The 18,099-nt window shown below is 43.2% G+C and overlaps 1 protein-coding gene across 1 annotated transcript in view; it reads right to left on the bottom strand.

The window, feature by feature from the left end:
- LOC147030428 (E3 ubiquitin-protein ligase MARCHF3-like) overlaps window positions 1-18,099 on the bottom strand; it is an 89,653-nt gene that overhangs the window by 20,276 nt on the left and 51,278 nt on the right. The window contains exons 2-3 of the mRNA XM_085874478.1: window positions 16,449-16,567; window positions 11,686-11,923 (exon numbers count right to left, since the gene is read on the bottom strand). Coding sequence (XP_085730604.1) covers window positions 11,686-11,923; window positions 16,449-16,504 — 294 coding nt within the window. The 5' untranslated portion in view covers window positions 16,505-16,567. The remainder of the gene's footprint in view (window positions 1-11,685; window positions 11,924-16,448; window positions 16,568-18,099) is intronic.

Raw genomic sequence — 18,099 nt, 5'->3', positions numbered from 1 at the left:
TATGGTGTTCCTGATGTGGACCAATAAATGAAGCATCACTTCCACTTGAGCCAGAGACATGTGTATGGTCGATGCTGTTACATGGTGTCAGCTAAACGAACCAAATGTCGCTATGGAAGTCCTAAAGCCTCCCGGACCAATGAATTTTAAGGCATCAAATGCTGCCGACGCATGGGACAAATGGGCTGCATGATTCTCGAACTACTTCAAGGCCGCTGAGCTCAAGAAGAAAGACACTGACGTGCAAGTAGCAATTTTGCTAGAATTGGCGAGACCGAACTCTGGTTATTCACAAGACGTTTACCTTTTCTGAGGGTGACAATGTGAATGATTACGAGTTGGTGCTGCAGAGGTTCACGGATTACTGCAGGCTAAGAAAAAAAACGTTGTGTACGAGTATCGTTTTTGGAAACGTGACCAGGAGAAGGGTGATATGATCGACCAATGGCTCATTGAACTCAGAACACAAGCAGCCATGTGCGAGTTAGGACCTCAAGAAGAACTCATGATTACAGATAAGATTGTGTTTGGTGTGCAAGACGAAAGATCTAAGGAGAGACTTCATTGGGAAGGTGAGGTCACACTGTGGAAAGCTTTGGACATACGTCATGCCGCCGAATCAATCAGGCAGTAGCTCAATGGCATAAAGGGTGCCAAGCAAGTCTAAGCAGTGGATAAAGAGGCGCAACAACAGCACACCACCTTTCCCAAGCAAGCCAACGCCAAGCCTGCTGCAGCCAGAGCCATGACAGTAGCTACAAAAAGGCAACAGGAATGCCTTACTCAGTCTGTATGTGAGTACTGTGGCAAGAAGCACAGTCCTGGGCCACGCAGGTGTCCAGCATTTGGCAAAACGTGTGCTAAGTTTGGAGGCAAGAATCACTGGGCTGCTGTATGCAAGGATGGAGGCACAAGAAGGGTACATATTCTGGATGCAGATCCCGAGCAAGGTACTGAAGAGTTTCTGGTCATAGATTCAGTGCTCATTGGTAACCTGGAATGATGACATTATCCGGCCTGCGGGCAGGTGGCAAGAACAGCCGACAGTTGGCCAGAGTGTGGTGAACATGAAGCTTGACACAGGTGCCCAGACAAATGTAATCTCACTTGCTACCTTGACTATTGCAATGCTGAGCACACCATAACATCCACCAACATCATTCTCACTGCTTTTGGTGATGGCAAGATTCAGCCATGAGATAAAACAGTGATTCCCTGCAAGCACAAAAGGCAAGACTGGAGAATCAAATTCTATATAACTGAAAAAACCACTGTTCCCATAGTAGGGCAAAACACATGCGAGAAGCTGGGCCTTATCAAGTGTATAGATTCACTGCATGCTCCACTGACCAAGGAGAGGCTGCTCGAGCAATACACAGATGTGGTCACAGGCACAAGTATGAAATTGAGCTAAATCCAGATGTAACGCCGACTTTTCAGCCAGCCAGACGTGTTCCCTATGGAAAGTATGAGAAGCTGAAAGACACTCTGGAGCAACTGGAGAAACGTGGTATGGTGGCCAAGGTTGACAAGCCCACCGACTGGGTTAGTAACCTCGTAATCACCGAAGAAAAAAGATGGCCGCATGAGAATCTGCTGTGACCCAAAGCCGTTGAACCGTGCAATCAAGCGAGAGAGATCCGCAATGCCTACACCAAGTGATGTGCAGAGACAACTGAACAACAAGGTGTTCACAATGATTGACATGGCTGATGGGTATTGGCATGTGAAACTGACAGAGAAGTCCTCCTGCCTGCGCACAATCAATATACGCTGGGGAAGGATGAGGTTCTGCCGCATGCCTTTTGGCATATTGTCAGCGAGTGTAATCATGCACAAGAGAAACCAGGAGGCCTTCAGCGACATTCCTGGTGTGCAGGTCATTGCCAATGACATGATTATTGCCACTGAGACGGTGGAAGAACATGAACAAATATTGTACAAGGTCATGCAGAGAGCTCTCCAACAACAGGTGAAGTTCAACAGCAGGACCAAGGTACAGTTCCGAGTGACCAAAGTGCTGTACATGGGCAACATCATCACTCCAGAGGGACTGACACCAGACAAGTCCAAGATCCGAGCAATTGCTGACATGCCGACACCTGAAGACAAACCAGCACTTCAGCACCTATTGGGCATGGTCAAATACCTAGTGCAATATATACCGAACGAGTCGGGGACCACAGCACCGCTCCGTGCACTGCACTCCGTGCACAAGAAAGACACAGCCTGGAGCTGGGAAGCGGAACACACACAAAGTCTCAACAAGGTCAAAGCAGCACTGGCCACAGAACCTGTTCTGAGATACTATGACATCTCCACGCTGGTGACAGTCCAAGCAGATGCTAGCCAGAGAGGGCTTGGTTGTTGTCTGCTCCAGGAGGGTTGGCCAGTTCACTGCACATCAAGGTCCATGATGGATACTGAAAAGAACTATGCGCAGATCAAAAAGGAACTGTTGGAAATCTGCTACGCATGCTACAAATTCCACCAGAATGTGTATGGGAAGCCAGTGAATGTGAAGACGGATGACCGCCCTCTGGAGGCAATTTTCAAGAAACCCCTGGGCAATGTGAATCCATGACTGCAGAGAATGCTTTTGAGATTATAGTGCTATGAACTAGATGTGAGGTATGTCCCGGGCAAGTAGCCAACACATTGAGTCGTGCATACTTACCTGGTGACTGATCAGACGACCAGATGGAGGATGACATAGAAGTCATGGTTCACTGCCTATTGAGTGACATGCCGGTGAGTGCCATGAGACAAGAGCAGATCAGAGCTGTAGCAGCTGAGGACCTTGACCTCCAGATGGTGAGGCAGGCAGCAATGATTGGGGGATGGCCCAAAAAGAAGCAGTGTTCCGAACGTCCTCATAGACTACTGGCTGGTCAAAGATGAGGTACACACAGCTGACAGACTGCAGTGTGTTGGTGACCGCATTGTGATCCCGACCTCACTGAAGAGTGAGATTCTGGCTCTGCTACATGAGAGTCACATGGGAGCTGAGAAAATGAAAGCGAGGGCCACTGGTGCTGTTTTGGCTCAACATGACTGCAGACATTGAGCAGACAGTGGTCAACTGTGCAATTTGCCTCAGCCATAGGAATGCACAGCCCAAGGAGCCGCCGAGACCACACCCCATACCTGAGCTTGCATGGCAGAAGGTGGGAGCTGATGGTCCTCACATATCAGAGCAAAGACTATCTCCTGGTGGTTGATTACTATCGCAAGTATCCGAAGGTGGTGGAGATCGAGGACAAGACTGCCACCACGATCATCACTAAGATGAAAGAGATCTTCGTACGTCATGGCATTCCAGAAGAGCTCATGAGTGATAATATGCCGTTTGACAGCCAATAAAATCAGGCGGTTCATGCAAAACTGGGGAATCAAACAGTTGACATCCAGTCCTGGATTTGCCCAGTCCAATGGCCAAAGTGAACGTTTTATCCAAACCATCAAGAGGATGATGAAGAAAGCTGATGATGACATTTACCTGGCAGTTCTGGAGTACCGAAACACCCCTGTCACAGGTATATCATTCTCACCGGCACAGATCTTGATGAGCAGAACTCTGACTAACTAACTCCTTATTTCACCAAGGACCTTGAAATCTTGTCACTCTAATGTATGCCACAATGAGCGTACAATCGAGATAACTTTGCATGGCAACCCATTGACAACTGTCCTGTGCTGTTATAGCCCTCATAATGAATACCCAGAAGAAGATGTAGTTAAATTCTACCAAGAACTCTCAACCATAGCCCATGTAATTCCAGCTCACAATCTACTAATATTAGGTGGGGATCTCAATGCCCAACTGGGGTCTACAGACGCTCTATTCACCTGTGCAGATGACTCCAATAGAAATGGGAAACACATGAAAGACTTTGTGGAGCAACACAGCCTTGTTGCCACCAATACAATGTTTCAGAACCACAAGAATAGGCTTTGGACCCATCGCCGTCCAAATGATCGGCTTGTTCAGCTAGATTACATTCTGGTAAGAAAGAAATAGATTAATTCCATGAAGAATTCCAGAGCTTACTGCTCCTTTGAAAGTATTCAATCAGACCATCGCATCGTTTCATGTAGATGCCAGATCAGCTACCGCAAAAGCAAATCACCAGCTCAAGATCCTCTGAAAAGCATAGACTGGAAAAGTGTTGCGAGAGATTACAATCTCTGTGAGCAATTCAGTCGCAGTTCATAACAGATTCTGTATCCTGTGTGATGAACTAGAGGATAACAACAACACCTCAGCAGTGTATGACACCTTGATCACTGCCAACAAGGAGATTGCTCTTGAAATGCTCCCCAAGAAAAGAAAGTTGTTGCAATAGCCACCAGCAACAGAGTCAAAACAGCCAGAGAAACCTTGATGAAAGCTTCAATGAAGCACAATGCAAGACCCACCAGAAATACTTGCAGAAGCTTAGAATCCGCTAAAGCTGCTTTTGATCAAGCTTCCACCAAGGTCCGAGATGCCCATGTGAAGTCTAAGACTGACGAGCTTGACAGTTTACACCAAGAAAATAAGCATGCAGCAGCTTGGCAGGTCCTGAGAGAGATCACCAATAAGAAGGCTTCTCCAGCTATCCGTATCAAAGGTAACACCGTATAGGAACATCAAGACTGCTAGTTTAAACATTTTAGCAATCTTCTAGGCAAAACTGAGCAGAACACCAGTACTGACGATCCATTCTTCAATCACAAAGTTGTTGACATTCTTCCCATCAAGACCGGTCCATTCTCTATGGAGGAACTCCAGAAATGCCTGAGAAAGCTCAAACGATCCAAGACTGCTGGCCCTGACAACATTCCAGATGTTGTCTGGAAGAGCCCACTTTTTCATCAAGAGCTGCTCAACTTTTGCAATGAAACATATAGAGGCAACAAACCAGCGACCTTCGCCAAATTTGCCATCATCCCTCTGCCTAAAAAAGGCAACCTCTCTCTTCCATCTAATTACAGAGGTATAACATTGTCACCTCGAGCTTCAAACATCGACAATTCTATACTGCTTAATAGGATTACCCCTAATCTCGATCCTATTCTCCGACGCAACCAGAATTGTTTCCGGAAAGGCTGATCGACAACACCTCAGATTCTTGCATTAAGGAGGATCATAGAAGAACTAAATATCTCTAAGCAGAAAGCAAGCTTAGTATTTGTGGATTTCTCAAAGGCCGATGACAGCGTCAACAGGAAGGTCATGCTTCAAATTCTTTTGAACTATAGAATCCAAGAAGAAACAGTGCAAGCAATTGTCATAATGTACAACAACCCCTCCAGCTATGTTCAAAGTATGGATGGCCCAACCAAGGAGTTTCTCACAACAGCAGGCATCCTCCAAGGGGACACCCTTGCTCCTTATCTTTTTGTTATAGTTGTGGATGACATTCTCAGGCAGTCAGTAGAGACCATGAAAGAGAAAGGAATTGTCATCAAGCCAAAAAGCTCAAATCACGACAGAGATAAGCATCTCACAGACCTTGACTATGCACATGACATCGCCTTAACAGCGACACTTTTGAAGGATGTTCAAGACCTTCTAATTTCTGTTGAGGATGCTTCAGCTTAGGTCGGTCTCTTTCTAAATGCCAAGAAAACAGAATACATGACAGTAAATGAAGATGCTGATCATCTACCAATCTTCTCCAAGGATGGCTCACAACAAAATGAAGTCAAAGACTTTAAGTACTTCAGGTCTTATGTAGCTGACTCCAAGAAGGCCTTCATATCATGCAAAGGTCAAGCCTGGAGTGCATGTAACAGGCTGCAGCACATCTGGCAGTCTAACATTTCAAGATCTACCGAACTTGCATTCTTTAGAGCTTGCGTGGAGAACAAACTCTTATATGGATCAGAGACATGGACCATGAAGAAGGCCCTGGACGACCGGCTTGATGGCACAGATACTCAGCTTCTTATGAGAGTTCAGAACATCAGCTGGCGGGAACACAGAACAAAAGCAGAGATCTACGGAGACATATCATCCATTTCTACCATTGTAGCTCGTTGCAGAACATGTTTTGCTGGTCACCGTTTCCACGCCAAATACCAAATTATATCTGACGTGATCTGCTTGAGATGGCCTTGTCCAACCAGGGGAAGAAGGCCACTGGACTACATAGACTGTGTAGCAAGGGATATCCAACATGACATCGCGGACATGCAGACACTGATGATGGACAGACTCATGGCATGGCATTGTGAACTCTATCTCAGATGCATCCGCTGAGTAGTAGTAGTAGTAGTAGTAGTAGTAGTAGTAGTAGTAGTAGTAGTAGCAAGATCACTGGCTAACCTACAGCTGAGTGACACTGTTCGCATCAAGAGGAAGAACACCTGACAGCCAGTCATTGCTACCAAAGTGGATTCGCACCTGAGATAATACTGGGTTGACAACGGCATCGGGAGCAGTTTACACAGGAAGAGACGTCATCTGTTGAGAACGAATGAGCCACCACCAGTTCTCATGACCCCTGAAGACGACGTTGTGACCCCCTCGTGAGTAAGAACCTGCTGCGAGGAGCAATACCACTTGTGTAGACATGAACAGTGGAGCGGGTATGCCACAACCAGCTCCACCTGAGAGAGAACATTGCACACCCGAATCCACACACACTGCAACACACATGCATCCAACCATGCAGTGTACTAGACGAGGACATGAGATTGTTAAGCCTCAGAAGTATAAATATTTTGTTTGTTAAATCCATAAACTTCATGTAAACTGATGTTGATGACCATTGCAGACTTGTATAGATATAACTGACAAACTAAATTAGTTAAGCTTTTATTCAAACTTGGTTTCTGGTGGCAATGCAAGCAAATAAGTAGTTTAACATGTTGCTAAAGCTTTGTGGACACAAATTCTTCAAACAATATGGCTGCCGAATGATCTCATCAATTATTTTTCTGTTGACCATTTTATCCCAAGATAACTCAAAAATTTCCATACTAATCAGATGTAGCGTTCTACATACGGTATGCAATTATGACGTCATTACGGAGGCACTTGTGTCATCAAAAAAAAAAAATCACATTGTTGACCGCACTTTGCCTGCAAAACACGAGGCCAAGGGTGAGTTGATAGCTGGGTTGAGATGCAAACCCATACTAGATGGCTCAAAGGTGAGTGCACATAACTATGCTTAGATATCCTGCCAGCACAACCATTCAAATAAATCATCCTGAAAATATACCTTTGTTTTATTTGAATGAAACAAAAATGCATCTCAAGGACGTACTAAATGGAAGAAACAAAAAAGTTTGCTCGGGAATATTTAGTTTTTCTCTTTTGTGAAGTTGGTGAGTAGTCGAGTAATTTGACACAAATAAGATGGGCCAAATACCATCGTCAAAGTACCTGCGTTCTTTCCATCACTCAGGTTTGTCATCTTTACCATTCTGTTTGTTTGGAAATAATTTCAACATCAATTGTATAAAGCAAACAAAGACAAGATAACATCTTGAAGGTGAAACGACAGACACAGGCACACCTCGAACCTTCCCCACATTTATACTCATTTTATTTTCTACTCAATCCAGTTGGTACTGCATTGCTGACATTCTTCTCTTCTTGTTGCCTTTTTCTTAAAGACTGCAAAAAATTAACAAGCAAACAAAATAACACCCTACTTGTGACCTGAACTGGCAGATCACAATGTTCTAGCTCATGGAGGCTCACGCTAAACGTATTTTAAATTTATAGATTGGTTATTTGGTGAAGTCATGGATTTCAAATGGTGTATTGGTGCGAGGGTCAAATGATAGAAGCAACCAGAAAGAGCAGAGATTGCAGACTCTCGCCAGGACTTGTGTGGTGTTTCTGTGTGCTACGTAATCAATACAATTATACGCAATCAATACATTCCAAAGCGTAATTAGACATAATCACGCTCAATATATATATATATACACACACACACACACACACACACACACACACACACACACACACACACACACACACACACACACACACACACACACACACACACACACACACCTGGTGTTGGCGCAGTGGTTAGGGCAGCGGCTTGGGATCCAAAAGGTCCTGAGTTCAAGCCCCGTTGGGCCACTGAATTAATACACCAGGGGGTTGACTCCGCCTGTCATCCTTCCGAGGTCGGCAAAATGAGTACCAGTGTACTGGGCCGGTGTATACCCCGGTTAAAATAGGTGTACCATATCCCTGTGTCGTAAGAGGCGACCAGGGTTGCGTCAGGAAGGGCATCCGGCGTAAAACATGTGGATCATACGGATGATCCGCTGTGGCGACCCCGAACGGGAGCAGCCGAAAGAAGAAGAAGAAGAAATATATATATATATATATATATATATATATATATATATATATATATATCTTGTATATTATTTCTGAGTTTGTGGTTTCGTGTTGCGCTATCTTCGACTTTGTTCTGCACTCGAGTAACGTTATATTCGGCTTACATTATCTCAAAGACCATATGAGGTGCATGGTACAAAAAAAAAAGTAAATAAAATGGTTCTGAAACAGTGAAATCGTATTCCACTTACTGCATTAAAGTAAAATTACTACTGATACTCTGCATCAGTTCCTTTCTCAAACACACCCACCCCAACGTGTCGCGCAGAGCGCGCGTTATGCTAGTATATATATATATATATATATATATATATATATATATATATATATATATATATATATATATATATATATATATATATATATATATATATATATATATATATATATATATATATATATATATATATATCAGAGACATGCATATATGTTCCAAAAGTACATAATTAAAAGACGTACTCACATTTCAATAGGATGTAATTAATGGACACTCATGTTCTAATGGTTCATAAATAATGGAGGAACTCACAATCTAATAGACATCCTCATTTCAATTTTACGGAATTAATAAACCTACTCACGTTCCAATGATTCATATATAATTAATATACATACTGAACTCACATTTCAATAGTATGTAATTATTAGACCGACACACGGTCTAATATTATATCATAATAAACGTACTGTACTCACATTTCAATAGTACGTAATTAATAGATGTACTCATCTTGGAATAGTGCCATTGGAATAGTATTTACAATTGCACATAATTAAGACAAACTCATGTTACAACACCACATAGTTAGATGTAATCACATTTCAATAGTATGTAATTAATAGACATACTACACTCATTATGTGTGGGCAAACAGACAAACAAATGAAAAAAAAAAAAAACATATCACTCAGAGTGACAATTGGCAAAACAGAACAAAGTATAACAGCACTTGGTAGAGCGCATACCTCCTCCAGGCTAAACAGTTTATGTTTTTTATCCCACTGATGGGCTGGATCTAAACCAAAATCTAATCAGCTTGTTTTTGTCACCTAACAAACTCATCCACAACTTTTTGAGATATGATATATATATATATATATATATATATATATATATATATATATATATATATATATATATATATATATATATATATATATATTGTTTCGACTGTGGAAATTCGCAGACCACCATAAAGGACCTGAGATCAGTTATGACGAGGAGCTCGGAGTGGAGGTCGAGGGGCGAGTTGCGGAGTGGAGCAGGGACGTGGAGGAAGACTCGGGGGGTGAGGGTTCGCCAGAGTCAGTACGGTCCCGAGGCCCCGCTAGGGGGGACCCAGCATCAGCCATTCCCCTCTCCCCATCCTGAGCAACAAGAACCTTCCCCATCCCGGGCATCAACAATTCCCCCCATCCCGGGCATCAACAATTCCCCTCATCTGCGCTGAGATAGCGCCGGTAACCCCGTCCGTTCCCCACCGCAACCGTGGTGCCGACCGAGAAACACGTGCTTGCGTGGAGCACGCCGGAGGGAGCTCACCGGCCACGCAAGGGGCACGGAGTCAGGCGCGTTACACTGACATTGCAGCTTGCCTGCCATCGCGCCACGAGGGCGTGGGCAAGACCACTTCAGTCTCGTGGACCTGGCCGCTCATCCAGGTTCCACGCGCATTTGGTCCACGGACCTGTCTGCCTCCTTGCCTATGAGGGTGGCTTTTGTTTTCTTTGCTTTTTGTGTAAATGTATGTGTGGTGCCAGTCTTGTAAGTAAACCTGAATAAGTGTGCTGAAAATAATTGCCTTTTTATTCGGTTGTAACTCTGCATTGTGTTCTTGCTTTGACTGTTATACGTGCATTCTTACAGTATGGTTGTGAATACGTGCTTGCCTTGTCTGTGTGTGGAAAAGTGCTTGTTAAATTGTGACCCGTTTCGTTGCGTCCTTTCCTTCGTTTGAAAGTTCCATCTTGCATCACGGAAGGGATTGGTTGTGGGTTTAGACACCCAGTAAGTTATCTGAACCGTCAAGGTCGGCGATAACTCCGCTCGGTTATCCCCTTAGCGCGGAACGAGCCGCTTAAGCGGTTTGTGTCTGGAGCTGACCTGCGGCGTGGTACAACTCCTCAGTACGCTACCCGCGCGGGTACTTAGGTATATCGACATTCGGTGATTCACCCTATTTCATGCGGGTAGAATGCTGACTGGGTTGTGGTGAGGGCAACCCCCACCCGTGACTGGCTCCTGGCGGTAGTTCCAGGAGGGTCACGACTGAATTGTCCGTTCCGTGGGCGACGCGTCACGATTTGAGTTACGTGGCCGATCGCACGCCGGGCAGGCCAAAATATATATATATATATATATATATATATATATATATATATATATATATATATATATATATATATATATATATATATATATATATATAGTTTTTTGCCCTCCTCTATTTTAGAAATTAGGCCTACGTTGACCTTTTGAGCTCATATAATTGGTGGTTGAATTCAGTGATCTCATAGGCAAACCCTGTTCAAATTTCAGGTCAATCGGATGAAAATTGAGGATTTTAGAAAATGCACCTAAGTTGTTGACCTTTGACCTAAATTGACCCCAAAAATAATTGGTTGTTGAATTCAATGACCAAATATGCAAATTCTCTTCAAATTTCAAGCCAATCGAATGAAAATTGGGGATTTTAGGAATTTGGCCTATGTTGACCTTTTGACCTCAAAATCAATAGGCTTCTTGCTTATAACCAACTCCACCATTTGGTGAAATTTCATGAAGATCGGTTTAAAATTGTGACCTGCAGGCGATTGACAGAATGATTCACACGACCAACCAATATACTGCCGGGCCCGCGGTTTGCGGAGGATAGGTTCCTGGAAAATGCCGCGAATGTCAAATCCGTGATTGTCGGGGCATTGTTTCATTGGTAAAAAGTGGGTGTCATGGGAAAAAGTGGAAACTTGCAATTCCCGGTGGTTCGTGATTCATAAGGAAACATCAAAAAAAAAAAAAGAAAATAAAAGAATACGCCCTCAAAAACACAAAAACAAAACAAAACAATACACCCGCAAAACCATGAATACGTGAAGCACAGAGCCGTGAATGTATAAGCAGGTGGCATTTTATGAACCGTGAATACGTGGACTCCGCAAATAGTAAATCCGCGATAAGCAGGGTCTTGAAAAATCTTCGATTTTCACAAGTTAAAAAAATAACCCAAATGCAATACCCTATCCTCTGGTAAGGGTAACAAGAAAGCTTGCTGAAAGCCAAAGAACTAAAAACATCTCAAAAAATAAAATCAAAGTATGTAGCAAACCTGTGAAAAGGGCTGAGGTTTGCGCTCGACCACAAACTGAAAGTGGCACAGCTCACACGAACTGGTGTTTGAAGCAGCGAGCCAATGTTCAAGGCAAGCCCGATGCACTGAACCCAGTGTCCCCGTGCATTCGCATGGAGATAGCATTTCAGCTGTCGGTCCAGGGCCCTCATGGCAAATGCGGCAGAAAGGAATGTCAGTCACCCCAGTCCCTCCAGCTGCTAAAAGTACTGCAGAACTGTGGCAAAGGAAACAACATCAACTTATGACCATTCTAGTGAAGACTGCAAGGAAATAAAGAAATGAGAAAGTGTGACCATTTACAAATGCTGTAATAAGAGTGAAAGATTAAAAATTGCAGAGTGCATGGCAGCTGTATATAAACACATGCACCAAAACGATCAGATAGAGGCTCGATTAAGAGTGATCAGTATTTATGAATCAACCAAAGGTCGTCGTGTCATTTGTCCCTCTAACAAGATGTTCCCAAGTGATGTCAACCAAGTAATTCATTTTCTTGTGCATTGTATCAGTCATCAGTGTGTACAATATCACCCCACTGCACTGCGTTTGCTGGAGCATTTAAGTTATCTCTTTCTTTGGCGATGGGGGGGGGTCCAGTGAGGAGGGGGGAAGGCAAATCATGTAGTCTGTGAGACAATGAGGAAGGCAAGTTCAGAAGCCCAGGATAAAGCAGAAGTTGTTGAGATCCTATCTGTTTCCCCAAATTATGCATGGGGGATTGATACACAATGGACATCCCCTCGAATCCAGATGAATGGGATAATTTTGTGGAATTATCTGCTTCCGAACAATCAAAACTATTTCCTGTAATTAAGTCAAGTTGAAAATACCAAAAACAAAATTTCTTCTTTAAAGGAAATTTTATCAACGCATTTGAAATTCGCCTGGGATTCAGGCCAAGATCATACGATTGTATGGATCACCCCATAATAATCATTTGGGACTTCCACAGAGGACTCTCCCTCAGGGTAAGAGAAGCTTAAAGCTGTATTGTCCCCAACATCATCATCCTACCGTTCTCTCATCTGTGGAACAGACTCCATTTGTCGGTCATTTGTGCTCTTCCCCCATTTTTCCAAGACTGTTGGAAATCGCCACTTCATCATTCCTCCAACACCCACTATCTTTCTCTCATTAACCCCAAACCCTTTTTCACCCATGACATTCCCCTTCTCATACTGAAATGTGTTTTTTTGTTTGCCTGTTCACCACTGTCAGTCTATCAACCCACCACTCTCTGTATAAAGAAAAAAAAATTCAATATCCTCGAAGGACACTGATAAATCGTGATTAACAATGTTCAAATTCTCAGAGCTATTTTGAGCTTGCTGCACAGCATTTGCTACCTTCTTTCATACAACCTGCATCCCACATCTGATGTAATAGAGTCAACAGGACTCAGGCCCATCACCCACAGGATGGCAAGGCAGAGGACATGCAATTGAATTTTCTTTAACGTGTAAAGCAAACATTTGGTAAGGACGTGCTCTCTGTGGCAAAAAAAAAAAAAACCCAAAAGAAATAAAGATACTCAAACTACGTACCCATTAACTTACTTCCAATTATATGCAGTGGTCCCTCAATCCCGACAAATCTCTCACTCTCACTGTCCCTCCCCAAATGAACCATGTGGTGAACCCTCCCATATACTTCCTCAACAAAACTCTTGAATAAATTCAGTCACTCAAACTTTTGGGCTTCACCATCAGCCATGATCCTTCTTGGGGAGTTGCCCTCCAAAGCTAGCCGCCGACTGGGAATCCTCCCGTCCTCCATCGTGCAGTCTTTCCTTGGCACATCTAAACTTTTATCTACTTACAAAGCCTTCATCTACATCTCGATGGAGTACTGAACTTTCCTTTGGGCTGGCACCCCTGCATTATATCTTGCTCACCTTCACGCCATGTAAACCAAGGCCTTCAAAATAATTTGTATCACCCAAGATGAAGTCGAGTCTCTGGGCCTATTACTTTCACATTTCAGACAGGTCAGTGGTCTCTCTGTCTTCGACCGCCTACTTTCCGGTCTTGCACCACCTGCCCATTCTCCCCAACACACCCCATCAGTCTTCACCCCCTCCCCCCACCCCCACTCCCTTCCTCCCATATAGCAATCAGGGTGGTGGCCTGCCTTCGACCACATCCTTTCTTATCTAGCATCCTCTGCCCTCTGTGATCTGTACTCTTGTAATGTAGCCCTCCCTCCCCCATTTCCTCACCCCACCAGGTTTCTGCAGGGTACGCACAGTCTGCTCGTAACACTCCCAAAAATCCAGGCTCACTGCTCACTTCCATTCATTCGGTCCTCGTTTCATCTCACTTGTGGAACAAACTTCCTCAGTCTGTTCAATATAATTCTTCCCCCAAGTGCTTCAAGAGAGCTGCTCACCACCATTTCAGGTCATCCACCATCTGTACCCATGATCTTTTCTACCCTAATTAACCCTTACCACACCTACCTCTTACCATGTTTGCAGGTTATTGTTATTTACTCTCTCCTTCCACTCACCTTTCCGGGTTTTGTTTTATTTTGTTCCAATGCTGCTTTTTCAGCAGTTTTCCTTTCCTGTTCTTTCAGCCCCCTTCTTGCTGTGTTTTTATCTTTTATTAAGCTTTTTCACCCCTTCACTTCCCAACCAACCATCCTCAATGTTTCCCTCCTATCCTGTTGTTGGTGTGTTTCCCTGCTTTCCACTGCATTCTAATACTTTCAGAGACCTGACTTTGGGTACAAAAATAATAAACAATAGAAGATGGGAATTTTGTAAAACACATTTACTACGGTATACTTGAAGTTATATTTTCAACATCAACAGATATTTACCTCTGCCAACGAAGGTGAAGGAGGTTATGTTTTCACCCCTTTCTGTCTGTCTGCGTACAGGATCTCAAAAAGTTGTGAACGGATCTAGATGAAATTTTTTGGACAGGTTCGGTGTGTGACAAGGATGAGCCGATTCGATTTTGGTGAAGATCCAGATCCGGATCCGACTGCTAGAATTTTTAAAGCAATTCTTCACCATTGAGAGATCGGGCTAAAGCAATATATAGCACGCTATCTCAAAAAGTTGTGGACGGAGTCAGATGAAACTTGGTGGACAGATTGGGTGTGTGGCATGGACGAATTGATTAGATTTTGGTGAAGATCTCAATCCCGATCTGGATACGAGAATTATGTAATTCTTAAAGTGATTCTTCACCATTGAGAGATCGGGCCAAAAACTATATAGTACTGCATTTTGCATGGCATTTCAAAAATGTAATGGGCCCGATATGTTCTCGTGGATCAAGCATTACATGGTGGAGGTATGTGCTCTACCGAGTGCCCTTCTAGTTTTAATTGTCACACGACTTTTCAATGACCAGCCAAAGCAACTTGCAGTGAGAAACTTTATTTATTTATTATTATTATTCTTTTAAAAACTGAATGATTCTTTATCATAATCTCTGAGTATAGGATGTATGTGTGTGCAGTGTGCACCCTCTGTGCTCTGAGTATAGGATGTGCGTGTCGGTGTGTATACACACACACACACACACCTATATAGTCCACTGAATCTCCCAATTACTTGAAGGGTAAACAAAACTTTTTCTTGATGTGGCAGCTTCCTAATTTTGTTTCACATACAACATGGGATTAATTCTACATACATCAATCTCGGCACATAGCCATGCAAGATTATTTAATGCCAAGTTAAATTTGAAATATTCGACCCACTACCATGTGTTTTTAAAAAACATTTTTATCCTCCCTTGGATATTCCATTCTTTACCATAGAGGAGTACTATAACCAATAACAAGAGGTAAAACAGGCCCAGCAATTGCCAATTTAAGTTTGTTGACTCCAAATTATCAGAATATTGTTCATTGATAACAATATACTGGAATGAGTAATTAAAAAAAATTTTTTTTAACGTTTTCAACTTTCATTATTGGTTCAGATGTACAATTTACCGCAATACCCATTATTTAAATACTTAATAAATAATTGTAATGCTATGTAAAACGCGGTTGTAAAGATGATTTTACTATGATTATAAAATGAATAATCATTGCCAAACAGTAATAATCATCAAGATTCTTTTTGATGTAGTTTAAAGTATTCTGGCAAGAGATGCATACATACATACATACACAGTAACTAGCCTTCGCAGTTTCCGAAGGGATGGGGCAGGCTATTGTAATCAAAGGTGTGTGTGTGTGTGTGTGTGTGTGTGTGTGTGTGTGTGGTGTGTGTGTGTGTGTGTGTGTGTGTGTGTGTGTGTGTGTGTGTGTGTGTGTGTGTGTGTGTGTGTGTGTGTGTGTCATCTTTATTACTGGTTTCTTATATGCAGCCTGTGGCTACCGATTGCATTTTTTTTTCTCGAAGCACAGCTGTGCCGTTGATGCAGTGCCCCTTTTACCAACCTCAGAAGTGTGACAGGCTAAATCAACCTACCTCGTATTATTTCAACGGCACGACAGGGGCTCAAACTCAAGACCTTAAGATTTTAAGCCAGCCACTTTCACCGTTTAAAGCCAACACCAGGCTTATCTTAAATTCTGATCATTAATTCTCAGATCTAATCTCATCTATAAACCCAAGTGTGGCTCTGCATTGTGAAATGCTCAGTGCTGCTGAATGTTTCATCCCCTCCCAAAATGTCAGCCAGGAAAAAAAAAAAAATAGAAACATGGTTGCCAAAAGGCAAATACAAATCAACCAGTCTGGTATACCAGCTTGCAAGATATTCACTTACGTGTGATGGCATCCATCATTGTCCCACGAAGTGGGCTTTTCTTCAGGGGCAAACATCTGTAATTTGCTCAGTCATTCCCCAACAGGGAAACAGAGCCGCAGGAATGGTCTAGGGATAGCCTAATAGTGGCGACAGAAAAGCAGCACAAACATTTCCCAAGACTGGATTCAAAGTGAAACATTTCATAAATCAAAACAAATGTTCAAAATGACAAATCTTTTTTTTTTTAATGTGCACGATCATAATATGAAGAAAGACAAAACTCTGCAAACCACGCTATCCAAAAAATAAAATGAACAAATTCCGATCTACGGTTTAATCAATGACCATTCATATCATCCAACTGTCCAAACAAAGAATGATGCTTTGTTGCCATTTTATTCTTATTTATTTACATTCATCAAATAATTGGGGAAAAAAAAATCGTATTAAAGAACATCAAGTCACAACACAAGGGCACAATGGAAAAATGATTGCAGGTCCAGGCAGTCGACGAATTAGACCATAACAAAATGCTCATACTACATTTTAAAATGTTTCACAGGTTCTGGTGCATAATACCAATCAAAAGTCCATTTTGCTACTGCTGCATTCATCTGAACTGAAACAACACAATCCATTCATAAACTCCAAATGTCACGTTTAAATCAAAGTATAACCCATAAACCAGTGCCTGTGCTGCAAGAATGGACTTTGAACTTGGCTTGTCAGGATAAAGTTGTGGAGGAATGCAGAAAGCAGCAAGCAGAGACAGAATGTGTAAACTCATCCAAACCACCCTTCCCCCAAAAACCAAAATATTTCAATCTCAAACACACTGCCCCACACACCAACATTAAACGCAATGATAGGACTCAATTTGTGGTATTACTAAGTACAGCTATGGGGTGAAGATGTGTATATGTATGTATATATTGTTGTGGTTTGGGAAATTCGCAAACCACCATTCAGGTCCCGTAGGTGAGATATCTCTGTAAGTATATGTGTAGTTAGCCGAAACCCGTTGTTTAGAGGGAATAAATGTCATTCATTCGGGCTGCGACCCTTTAAGATAGCCGTTTTTCTGTTCTATCTTTATTTTGAACCAACCACGTCTCAACCGCCATCACACAACAACCACCAACCGCAACGCCGCTTCACAACAACAACAACGCCAACAGCCACGTCCTTTACCTTCACAACCAGCTCTCGCAACCATCGCATCACCACCATTCCAAGCGTCACCGTGGCCAGGGACCGTTACTTTAGACCCCTCCACCACCTTCACCTCTCCTTCTGCGGCCATTCCCGCGCCGCTTGTGAATGCCGAGCGTCAGGCTGTCCTGGCCTCGTGCGGGGCGCGCGCCGAGCAGCGGGTGCAAAAAGCGGCCTTTCCGAGGAAAAGTCGGATCAGGAATGTTGCACGCCCACTTCCGATCCGTCCAATCATTAAGCGCGGGGCGATTTGGCCCCGCCTCCAGGCGCGTCGGAGTAGAATCGTATATGCAAATTCGAGGATCAGGAATGATTCACGCCCACTTTTCCTCCGTCCAATGGGCGAGCGTGGCTCCGTCCCCGAGCCCATCCTGATCCGAAAATCTGCATATGGCTTCTCCTGTTGCACTATAAAGCGCCGAGCGCGGGGCGAATTTGTGAAGGAGTTTCTGTTTCG

This window comes from Eptatretus burgeri, chromosome 3 (assembly GCF_056783735.1).
Source record: "Eptatretus burgeri isolate ZD-2024b chromosome 3, Ebu_testis_v1, whole genome shotgun sequence".
Lineage (NCBI taxonomy): Eukaryota > Metazoa > Chordata > Myxini > Myxiniformes > Myxinidae > Eptatretus > Eptatretus burgeri.
The sequence above is the reverse complement of the archived record's forward strand: the minus strand, read 5'-3'. Positions and strand labels throughout refer to the sequence as shown.